At 32.6% G+C, this 12,199-nt stretch overlaps 1 protein-coding gene and 1 long non-coding RNA gene across 2 annotated transcripts; both read right to left on the bottom strand.

Annotated features, from left to right (window-relative positions):
* Positions 1–1,068: 1,068 nt before the first annotated feature.
* On the bottom strand, positions 1,069–1,460 carry LOC134275219 (uncharacterized). The gene is made up of 3 exons (XR_009993778.1): positions 1,432–1,460; positions 1,233–1,341; positions 1,069–1,140 (listed from the first exon to the last, which is right to left on the bottom strand). It is a non-coding gene; the product is annotated as an uncharacterized LOC134275219 (long non-coding RNA).
* A 3,832-nt stretch (positions 1,461–5,292) lies between these two features.
* LOC134275223 (uncharacterized) lies at positions 5,293–11,313 on the bottom strand. The gene is made up of 8 exons (XM_062757479.1): positions 11,142–11,313; positions 7,699–7,734; positions 7,398–7,619; positions 7,131–7,298; positions 6,937–6,963; positions 6,579–6,782; positions 6,210–6,377; positions 5,293–5,357 (listed from the first exon to the last, which is right to left on the bottom strand). Exons 1-8 carry the CDS (start codon positions 11,311–11,313, stop codon positions 5,293–5,295), a joined length of 1,062 nt encoding a protein of 353 aa, XP_062613463.1.
* Between the last annotated feature and the right edge of the window lie 886 nt (positions 11,314–12,199).

A 12,199-nucleotide genomic window follows, 5' to 3' on the forward strand; every position in this document is an offset into this window, starting at 1 on the left:
TCGGAAACTAGAGATGTTACCATCACCATTTTTTCACAGAAGTGGTAACTGACCCCTAGTAACCCACCCCCAAAATTTTAGACCACACAGCCTTTGTTTAAATTTTGAATTGCGAACTGCGTTCTAGAACGCAGTTTACTTTTGAATTGCGAATAGCGAACTGCGAACTGCGTTCTAAAATCTGAACGCCCATTTTGTGCCCAATCAGACTTAAAAAGGATATGTAGGTCTTTAGAATACTCAAATATTGATTAATTGATTGTATATTGTTTAACGTCCCTCTCGAGATTATTTCACTCATATGGAGACGTCACCGTATGCCGGTGAAGGGCTTCAAATTTTGACCTTTACTCGGCACTCAGGGCCATTGAGCAGTGAGGGATCTTTATCGTGCCAACGCCTGCCGCTGACCCGTGGCCTCGGTTTTTAAGGTCTCATCCGAAGGACCCGCAACTTTCACTTTAAAGTGCCGAGCGCATGGCGAAGGAACAGTTGCTACCCATTTTAACGACTAGGTCAGTCGCGGCCGAGATACGAACTCACGACCTTCCGATCACGGAGCGAGCGCTCTACCGACTGAGCTACCGTAAACGGTGAATACTCAAATAGAATACTCAAATACCAAATGTTTTAAAACAGGTGGATCAATCTAAGTTAGACATACAGACTAACGGATAAAAAAAATTGGTGAACTGAAAAGTTTATAGGTTATAAATTAGTTCATTGATAACTAGTCAGAGAATCTGTTTTAATTAAATTAAACATCAATGAATGTCAAATACAGAAATTGGCAATCACATCACGATTTCCTCGACAGGATTTATTTATTTTCTTAAATCAATTTTGTGTATAAATACAAATCTATAAACAAAGGTTAGTCACTTTCATTTCAATGTCAGGAAGTAAGGAAATAATCCAAAAAATACTAAAAAAAAACAATTTCTCAAACAATATACAACAATAACGTTCTGTATTGTCATCACAATTAGATCCTCTGAATAACATTTTCATTATAATTATGTAGATTAATTATCGTAGAAATATATTTATGACAATTAAGTCAAGTGTTATGCATTGTTTTTTGAATGCTTCTTTTTTTCCTCACAGATTTCTTTTTTTCCATTCTCTATCCTGCGTAGTCTACAAAAACAAGTACAAATTATCAATATTGATTTGTTGACTTGTATCTGTGGTTCTTTTCTTGAACACCTGTCTATCTTTAGAAAACAAACCTTAGAGCTTTTTTGTACCAAAAGTAACCTGCACCTCCCGAGACTAATAGCAGAATGGAAACGGCTGCAACACTTCCATACACGTATATCATAAAATCGGAACGAGCATCTAAAGCAAAGAAATGACGGTAAAATCTGTACCTTAGTTATAATGTCAAATCTCGTGATTTTTTATTTATATTTTTTTTATATATCGTACCTTTATTTTCTTCTTTTTGACAGGTTCCACTATCACCTAATAATGAAAATAAAATGAAATGAAATTTTTTTTGATCCGATAATTTTGCTTTCCAAAGTTTTGCTTGAAACCATTTAATTTTAAATCTCTTTTACACCCCTACTTATGTTATTGTGATTCAAATTCAAGACACATGGTTTAGGTTGACCCATTCAAAAGTTACAGGGTAGACCCGGTTTTATGCATTGGCAATAAAATGGAAAATGCTATGGTCTGTTTCTTTTGAATACATGTCCTGTAAAAAAATGTGTTCCCAGATCTTGCTGAATTAGGGCTTTCATGTTTCTGTAAATAAAGGAGGGGGGTCAAATCAATATACTTTATCTTTGCTTTTGTGATAATTTATGGCAAAAATTGGAGCTCACTGGAGGCAATTACCCCAAAATAGCCCGATACCATAGTAGAAAAAAATGTGTTTACAATATCATTTACACGAACAAACCTTTGTATACCTTATATGGTATTGTTATTAATGTGCACGGCAGATCTCACCACGCATCAACTGACCAATCGTTCAATGAATAGCAACGTTTACGCTAACTATACATGTTTTTTTTTTAATTTTACTTCGAACACGTGGTTCAGGTCAAATTATGATCGATATCAAATTTTAATATGAAAAAATACAAAGATTAGAAATCATGAAAGCAGTCACCGGCGTTTTTAATTTGTTGTTAACTAGAAAATAGATATAATAAAATGTAGTTTGCGTCGAGTTCAGAACACCAGAGCTTCAAGGGTAAGGAAACCGAACAGCATCTTCTGACATTTAAACAGACAATACCCATGATCACATGTGTTTTTGGCCAGGGAATTCACTTGACATTGATATCATGGAAATAATAGAAGAAACAATTAAAATTGTTTTTCTAAATGAATGGTAAAATGTTTTTTGTGCCTTTCCCATCGCCATTATCTTTTTTTCAGGTGTGAAATACCTGTAGTACCCGTAGAAGCCCTTAATGTAATTCTCTCATTCATCTGATTTGTCGTATAAACCATGTTTGTGCCTCATTTGCTGAGCTGCCGATACACAATATAGTCCCGGTTTCAAATACATGTATATTTGTCCAAAAAGAAATTTAAATGCATTAATGCAGAAAAATAATATCATAGAAACAAGATGTGTTAGTGAAACACTATACGCGACAACAAAGTTTTAAAAAAGCTATTTTGTTATATACCGGTAGCTCACACTCAAGGTAACAAGGTCATTAACCTTGATGTCATTTGAAAGAACTTAAATAGTGGAGTATACATACCAAATATAATGTCTCTATCTCCTATGATTAAAAAAATATGGCAAAAATCGAAATTTACATATAGGTCACAATCAAGGTCACAAGGTCATTGAATTGGGGCCATTTGAAAGAATTTAATCAGTTGAGTAATCAGTAAGCATACCAAATATATAGTCTCTATCTCCTATGCTTCAAAATTTAAGGCAAAAAGTCGAAAAAGATATTTTTAACTTATAGGTCAAGGTCACAAGATCATTGACCTTGGTGTCATTTGAAAGAACTTTATTAGTTGAGTATGCATTCATTCGAAATATGAAGTCTCTATCTCTCATGGTTCACAAGTTATAGAGAAGTTGACAGCAGTCAGACATACAGACAAACAGATTAACAGACAGGACAAAAACAATATACGCTCTGGATCCATTGATCCGGGCGCATAAATATATATCTTATGAAAGTTGAATGAATTCAAATGAAATTGAAGTACATTTCCACAGAAATTATAGGGTGGTAAAAATTAAAACACAACATAACTTCTCAGTTTACCTTGTCCCTACGTGCTAGTCACTTCCTAGCCACAGTTTCGCGAGTAATTTACCCTATCTCGCTGTAGTCTCGCTGACTCTCGCCAGAACTACTGCCTGGAGCTACTTTGAACTTCTTGGGTTTTATAATTTGCAGAACACCGAAAAATAAAAAAAAGTTCCGAACACGTTAGTAGGGGTGTTGAAGTAAAATGAAACAAACAAAACATTATTGCCTGGATTTGTATATATTTTAGGTTCCTCGTTGTTGCAAATGTTGAAAATAATGAATTTCAAAAATATACATGAATGGTAAACCTTCCTCTATATTCCTTTTCTGCAACCATTCTTATGAATCTATACAAAAATTTGTCACTTAAAATTCTATTTTTTTTTTTTTGAATGAAAAAATGGAAATACCGTTGTGAAACTTGTTTATTTTACTCATTGAAACGTGACTCAAGTTGTTATTGCTTGGACCCTGAGGTCCACGTAGTAAATATATAAGCGAGGCTAAACAGGATGCCCTGGGCATACGCCAGCCTACGCATGCGCGAGAATTCTAGAGAGTTCAAATCGGCAATCTTCGGCTGACTCCGCTTCACCAATCGCAACTTCTCGGGCCTTTTCGACTAGCTTTCCGACATTAGACAGAAAGACCCGAAATGATGCGATTGAGAGTTCATTGGCGGATCCAAATTTTAATCTTGTACACATACTTTTAAACACACACGAATTAAACATTGAATCTATGGCACAAGCATTTTAAAAAGTATGAAGAACTAACATTTAGCTAACGTTGAATCTTTTAAAAACCTAGAACTAGTCGTTGAATGAAGTTTTTAATTCAATTTGTTAAGTTATCTATTAGTCGTTCAAGTTGTTATCTATAGATAACTTTACAACTTGAATTAAAAGCTTCATACATACCAGTTGTATGTTTTTAAAAGATAAAACAAGTCTTCATCGGCATTAATTTTGTGCATCAAAACTCGCAAAACAATTGATATATATAGATTCAAATACAGCTTGATACTAGCCTTTAGCAACGGTATTCCATGTGGGGGAGAGGGGGGGGGGGCTCTGCGTACTACAGACCTGAACTGAATTTTTGAAACTTAAAAAAAAATCGGTTCAGTTCAATTCAGTTCAGGTGTATGTTCATTACCAGCCATTATAGGTTATATATGTATCAAAATAGCCTGGATTTGAAAATAACAAAACTATATGCCAATCGGAGATTAAACTTAACAATTTTGCTATGAAAGTACTATCGGTCAAAGTAGAGAGATCACTGTAGAAAATGCGAACGAACCTACATTAATATCCAATAAACTTAACAAATTTTCTTTAATTGAATTTCGGTTAAAAGAAAACATGCATATGGTCTACGTATTGTAGTCCTTTTTTAAAGGACAGCAACTTGTTTATATACTTTTGACATAAGTTTGTTTGTATCATCTGCCCTTTATCTACCATTTGATTAGTTAATTGTTTTCAAGAGGTCCATGGAGCACAACACTCATCTGAGTAACTTTGGCAATACTCTTCTTCGTTTAATTTTCTTTCATTTTATACACATACATGTATATGTATTCCTATGTGAACAAGGTGTGTTTGTGAAACACTGATGCCCCAATATGGCAAAATAGCGAAGGTTAACCTTTCTCAAATGCAGATCAAATATGTTGGTACCTAAAGTAAGGCTTACAAGGAATACAAATGTTAAATATAAAACGCTAGCACCACCTAATCAAGAGTTATGACCAATGTTAACATTTTAAAAGGTAGGACAAACTCCGGGGTCAAGGTCAAAGGTTCAAGGTTGCTGGTTTCTAAAGAAAGGCCTTGTCTCAAAGATTACATATGGGAAAAATGAAAGCGCTGGCCCTAACCGTTCAAAAGTTGTGGCCAATGTTAAAGTTTGTAAAAAGTAGGTCAAATTCCAAGGGTCAAAGTCCTTGTTATCAAATGAAAGGTCTTGTCACAAAGATTAAATATGTGAAGTATGAAAGCCCTGGTTCTAACCCTTCAAAAATTATGTTCAAAGTTGTGTTTTAAGGTCGGTCAAACTCCAAGGTCAAGGTCAAACGGTCAAGGTTTATGTAACCAAATAAAGCGCCTTTTCACAGGAATTACATATGTGAAGCATGAAATCCCTAGCACTTACCGTTCAAAATTCATAGCCAAGGTTAAAGTTTTTCATAAGTACAGACATGTCCAAGGTCAAAGTCCAAAGGTCAAAGTTGTTGGTATCCAATGAGAGGTCTTTATACACAGAAGTATATGTATCAAGTTTAAATGCCCTGTTATTTACTGTTCTATATATATGGCAAAAGTAAAAGTTCAACATTTTTGTGTTAAAGTGGGTCAAACTCCAAGGTCAAGGTCAAAAGATCGAGGTCAAATTTGGTGGTACCCAAAAAAAGGTTTTCTCACACGGAATATACATGTGAAATATTATTGCCATAGCTCCACTAAACCAAAAGTTATGGGCAAGGTTAAACTTTTTGCGGACAAAGAGACAGACAGCTAGACAGACGGACGGACACGACAAAAACTATATACCCCCGAAACTTCGTTTATGGGGGCATAAAAACACGAGGTATCAAAGTTTTACCTAGGTTTGTCGAGTTTATTTTTTAATTCTTTATTTATATATTAAGAATTGGAATGTAACATACATGTATTAGCAAAAATTAATGTTAAGTATGTAAGCATCATATTTAAAAATAGTTATTTTCATTTTCATAGTTACAATTTTGAATTATGTTTTGAGAATGTATTCTCATCAAATAATAAGACGTAAACTCTCATAGTCGAAAAAGTACTAAGTATGTTAGAATATGAATTTGAAAAAAAGTCTTTCAAATATAACTACCTAGAGTCAATGCTTTTTCTGATATTTTGTTTGTAAATAAATCAATAAAAAAATCAAATATAATCAAAACAATTTTACGGTGATGGTACATACCAAAACAATACCGCTCTGGGCATTCTGATGTTGAGGTGAGGTTATATACAAGATATGTACTACAGTTCCTGATCTCTATGTTGTATGACTTCGTACATTGGCAGGAACTTCCCTGATTGACACATGCTCTCCGGGTCACATATTTATCATCAACGGTTGGCTCATTACCTACAATACCATTTTCTAAGAATTTGATATCCATAAAAGAAAAGATTTTTAGAAATTATGCTGAATCCATCGCAGTATATGCTTTCTTTTCAAACTGAATTTCATATATAATTGCCATATATGTTAAATCATTAATTTATTTTTGTGTTTGATGAAGGAAAAGGATAATGTTGATTAAAGGCAAGGATTTTTTTTTCTCACCATCCAGCCATATTGGGAATTTTGTACCACAACTAGACTGCTTTGGACATTTGGATGGCATTTTTAAGTCAATTCCATTTCTTTGAACCCTGTACCAAAATCCATTCATGTAATCATCGCAGAATTTCATGGAAGTGTCCTTGCATGTCGTTGAACGGTCATTTCCAGCATGTAGGATCCTGCTGTTTCCAGTTTGACATGGGTCTTTGTTGTGTAGAATAATTAAAAAGTATGACGTATTAATAAAACCTACGTGTACTAAACTTCCATGCATTTACATATATATTTAAGCAGATGATTCCTGGAATGAATTTCTATAAATATGATTTTGGCTAAAGTGCTATATTTTCAAACTCACTTGGTCTTGCACATGGTTTATTTTGCCCTGTTGAAAAAGGAATAACATGTGCAGATCAAATTCATAGTCTATTCTTTAAAAAAATGCAAATTAAGAGCAAGGGAGACATGGAAATTTTAATAAGATGAACCCGATCTTGAATATTTTTTATACATGTACCTTTTAAATTATATATTATTAATTTTTACACGTACCAAAACAGTATGCCTCAGGGCAAGCACTTGTTTTTTGTAAATTATATACGAAGTCTCCTGTTGTACATGCCTTGATTTGAATTTTGTAAACTTTATCACAGAGACTATTTCGCCCAGTTACACAAGCTGTTCTGTTTACTATTCCATCACCAATGCTCGGATGAGTTCCTGAAATTCAAATTTATTTTTAAAAAATATTTTGTTGTCATTTTACCTTGAGTATATAAAAAGCAAAAGGCAATTTGTACACAAACTATTATGCCTTACCATTTAACCAGACAGGATAAGTTGTACCACAAAATTTTGCATTTACTCCTTGTTCAATCATTTTCCTGGCTACTGTATCATCTTCATGCTTAACTTTATACCAGCCACTATCCATATAAAAATCACATATTTCCTGGCCCTCGATTCTTTTACAAGATCCTCCTCGAACACCAGCATTAAATATATACAGGAAGTTTCCTTCAGCACAAGGATCTGCGTCGCCTATGTTAAAAATTCGATATCATATAAATGCATAATGTTTGATACGAGCAAATCTTGTAAAACAATACACAGCACTTACCAAGTCCTATTTGAAATTGAACAAAACCCGTGATAACTAAAAGTATGAAAGAAATCATTTTAAACAGATTTCTTGCTTTATCAACAGGTTGCTCTTCATTATATTTTAGATAAAATAGCTAAACACATTGATTTTTTTTTTTTCGCCTAGGGCTGTTCAGGAGGTATTATAATTCTCCAATCATATTTCCTTCGTTATCAGTTTGACCTTTATATTTATCAAAACATATTGACGCACATTGGACACACTCTTTAAGCTCTTCCCCCCACTTCCCAGACTCATCTAATTATGCATTTTTTTTTCAATTTGATTATTCGCATTGCGTATTACTTTTTGAAAAGAGATATACATAAATTAAAAGAAAATATAACATACAAATAAAAAATAAACCATCATAGATTTTGTATTTTTACCAAATGGCTTACCGACAATTATTGACACAGCTTCATCTAATTTTATACATCATTCGGGTATAACAAAACACGTCAAAACACGTAAGACAACCTTTTTTCACACAGAAGTTCGTCATTTTATTTTAATTGACAATGTCGGTATTTTTGACTGACACACGAAGATCCATTGCATAGACCCACCAATGATATATAAATCCTAATAAGTCATCGTTTACTAGACTTGCTAACGATGACTCGAAACATGAAGTTACCTTGTATATTTATTCTGCTGTTTGTCGTAGGTGAGATTTAATCACTCGATAGCATAAAACATTTATATCACTTCATTTATATTATATTATACTAAATATAATTTTTTATTAGCTGATACAGGAACTACTTAACAATGTGTTTATTTTACTTTGATTTAGAAAGTAAATAGAATAGTACGTTTTAGTATGCGTTCTTATGATACTCCTGAAACAATTTCTTGAAGTTTATCTCCATGCAATAAAAGTGTAAGATTTCTTCGTCATATGTTTACGGAATTAGATTTCCTCAAATATTGGGGTCAAAATGTTATTTTATTTATTCAGTCATTTCCTTATATTTTATAATTTAAACAATGCGAATTTACTCACACCTTTTGTTAATATTTCATTTTAACTATAAATTTCTTTCTTTAATTGTAAGTAAGAGAAATAATGTTGCAGCTGCATAATACATTTATCAACTCATAACCGCTACATTTCTTCGAAATTTCCGGTGATCATTACGCTATATTCTTTCAATAAGACTTTTGCCGATTACAAGGCATTATCCTACCTATTCAATCAGCCAACAATTCCACTGAATGTAAGTTATGATTCATAAAATGAGATTTCAGACTGCACTTCATCAAGTACATGGCAATAACATAATGAAAAATCCTTTTTTCATGTGTTCTTTTTGTTTCGATTATGGGCTCATATTTCACTTCTTTGCTTAAGTACCGAAGTACAAGCTGCTGAATTGTACTGTAGCTCTGCTCTAGAATTAAGATAATTTCTATCGGAATTTTCTCAAGTTAAGAACTTATGTTCTGCTGATACTAAAATCTATTTTTTTTTTCTCAGAACTAAAAAAATCGACAATTTCCTTTTAATATCTGAAATCTCATAGGAAGAGTTTTATATGAAATGAAAGCATGTAATCTCTACTTGTAATTGGTGTTTGAAATGGGACAATAGGTGTTGATAATTTCATTTGGTTACAGTAACTGTTCTGTAGATAAAATGAACCTGGCTTTTTAGAAAGAAAGATACAATGATGAACTTTGAAAACTTAAATTAATAAAATATATTCTATAATTAAATTTCAACTAGAATTCATACAGGCAAAGCCATCTAAATGCAATTTCGAGGCCAAAGAAATCCCATTTTTGCCACTGAGGAAAGCCAATTTTCCATTAGCTCGAAACGAGCAGCCAATTTGTGATATAAACATCATTCCCGAAAGCGGCTCTTGGTATAAAATTACAGAAGACATTGTAACAAATGCAACAGATCCCTATCGTTGTGGAACAGAAAATGGGATATGGATGAAAGGTTTTAATTTTGTATTGTTCATTTCTTCAAAATGTAAAGGCTCCTAAATACGTGCACTGTATCACTTTGGTTACATAGATCTCTGTACTTTATAATCTTAAAAAAATTGATTTTTATTATGGTAAATTTTGTATCAATGAAAATCACAATAAATAAATAAATATGTTGAAAAAGAAATTTCTGCAAGTGAATTTATAATATATGTGACTGTATTTTCCAGAAGCATAAATTAACTACCAAAATTTGAGAAGTATACTGCAAATACACAATACGGAATTGCTAACGCACCAACAATTTTTTTCAAAAGTTTTTCAAAACTTGTCTATGATATATTTGATATATAAGTTAACGAGGTCGAGTCTAATTATTTCTGCCCTAGGAATTTTAATAATCAATTTTTACTGTTATGTTTATTGTTTTACGATTTAAAAAATGGAATGTTTACCACCCCGATTTCATTTCGGGCCACCTCAAAAGTTGATAAATTTTACTATTGGACCCTATGGGGATTTGTTGGAAAATTGCCCAAATATCACATTTTCCCATATCTTTTCCATTTCTGCCCTAGAGATTTCTTTTTATTCAAGAAGATGAAAGTTAATGTAAAAACTCACCAAATTGTGAAATTTCAAAAAAGTTCACCATGTAGGTTGATTTAGGCAGTACTTACTAACTTTATTTTTTCGAATCTCTAATTTGCCATATTACGGTATAAATACATATCTTTGCAGATGAATTATCGGCGCATAAAATTTCTTCGGTAAAATAGCAATTTTTAGATTGCTGGTATGTTTCCTGGGAAGTTTTGTCATCAGTTTTTAGTATTATATCCTTGGACGTCTTGAACATACAAGCGAGTCACGTGTCATTCTTCATTGCTTACAAAATCCGAAAATAGTGACGTTGTTAGTGCCATTTGAACGTTCTTTTTTTCAAGTAATGTCGTAAAATCACATTTGTAGATCAGTAGGAGTTACAGATAATGTTAATTTTGTATTAAAATAAAAAAAAACTCAAAGGTGTAATGTCACACAAATGACAGCATGAAATTAAACTCTGTGCAAAGTGATGTGCACTCGAATTAGACTCGGCCTCGTTAAGAAAAAAATAAAACATTTAAACGCCTTAATTGATAAATAACTATAATGGTAACTGAAGCGATACCATTTTATAGGGAAAAAAATGAAAATTGTGTACAAACATTTTTGGAGGGATAAATTTCTATTTTATTTTCTCTATGCTTTCTTGTTCTTTATGTTGTACTTATTCAAAAATCAGTAAAAAATACACCATATTCTGCATTTGATTCTAGAAGAGCGTGCTAAAGAAGACAGTATAGTGTATGCATTGGGTTCCTTTTGAAATATTTGAAGAAAATAAAAACAATGAAAAAAATTTATTCTTCTAGTGAAATCTGTTGCAAATGAATAAGTAAATATAAAATATTCACTATAGATAATCTAACCCTTAAGTAAAAACCATTCCACAATGTCAATGGCGTTCCATATAATTGGGACAACAAAAAGTTGGGTGGACTGGGTATGGACTCCAAGACACTGGTAGGAGATATGATAGCCAATCGGTGCATATTTGATTTTTAACTGGGAGACTGCTTTTGGTGTAAGCTCAAAGACCATCATCGGTAATAAACAACTCCATATATCTGGCCGAAAACGGTACCCAATGCATGTCTTGAAATTTGCTTTTGGACAAGAAGGTCATTTTGGGAATTTGCCAATCACTTTGTATTAGAAAAGATGACGTGTTATATATACGAATACAAATAAGGCAAATGTTCAATTCACAAAAAAGAATGATAAGTGGTGCGTTAGCAATTTTGTCTAGTGTATATGACTTGCTGAGAAAAATATCTGTGAAACAAAACAATAAAACACACGTTTTTTTGTGAAGGTTTGGTGGTGTTTTAAAAACTCAACTAAAACATTGGTTTCTTTTATTTGATTAGAAAAGGCAAAATAGAAATATTTTATAAGATTTTCAATCAAATATGTTCAAAAGTTCAAATATAGCAAAAATGTTTCGTTTCAATATTTTATGAACCTTAACTAAGGTAACATTCCGGAAAAAAATGATGGGATTGTTAACAGAACTGCATGTGCTCCAGGAGTTTCGAAAGATTGTGAATTAGTCTACAACATAATGGTTGAAAATTGCGGCGATTACAGGATGTATTTTTTGCCTCCACCATCTCGATGCAATGAAGCATATTGTTTTGGTAAGTATGTATGCACTCTTTCAACTAGCTAAGTGATAGATTCTCAATTCATTCATCCATTGTGAAAAGACAGATTTTCTTTAAATCTTGCCAGATTAAGAGGAGTATATACTTTCTTTGTAGGATACGGAAAATTAGGTAAGCTGTTCGAATTCGTAACAAGCAGTTGGATTTTGGTAATTAATCACCAATTACACACTCCTGAAAAAAAAATATCATAGAATATTTCTTTACGAAACTAAATATATTACCACTTCTATTTTCAGGTCATGTGCCTTCAAATATAA

This window comes from Saccostrea cucullata, unplaced genomic scaffold, assembly GCF_032062105.1.
Source record: "Saccostrea cucullata isolate Sc308-1 unplaced genomic scaffold, CSIRO_AGI_Scuc_v1 ctg956, whole genome shotgun sequence".
NCBI lineage: Eukaryota > Metazoa > Mollusca > Bivalvia > Ostreida > Ostreidae > Saccostrea > Saccostrea cuccullata.

What these genes read in the sequence shown, in the direction of transcription:
- LOC134275223 (XM_062757479.1), bottom strand. Translation starts at nt 11,313, where the DNA reads ATGGTCTTTGAGCTTACACCAAAAGCAGTCTCCCAGTTAAAAATCAAA. An exon ending in TCAATTTCAAATAGGACTTG is followed by an intron (nt 7,620 to 7,698) that starts GTAAGTGCTGTG and finishes TTTTTAACATAG; the next exon opens with GCGACGCAGATCCTTGTGCT. An exon ending in TAAACCATGTGCAAGACCAA is followed by an intron (nt 6,783 to 6,936) that starts GTGAGTTTGAAA and finishes TACACAACAAAG; the next exon opens with ACCCATGTCAAACTGGAAAC.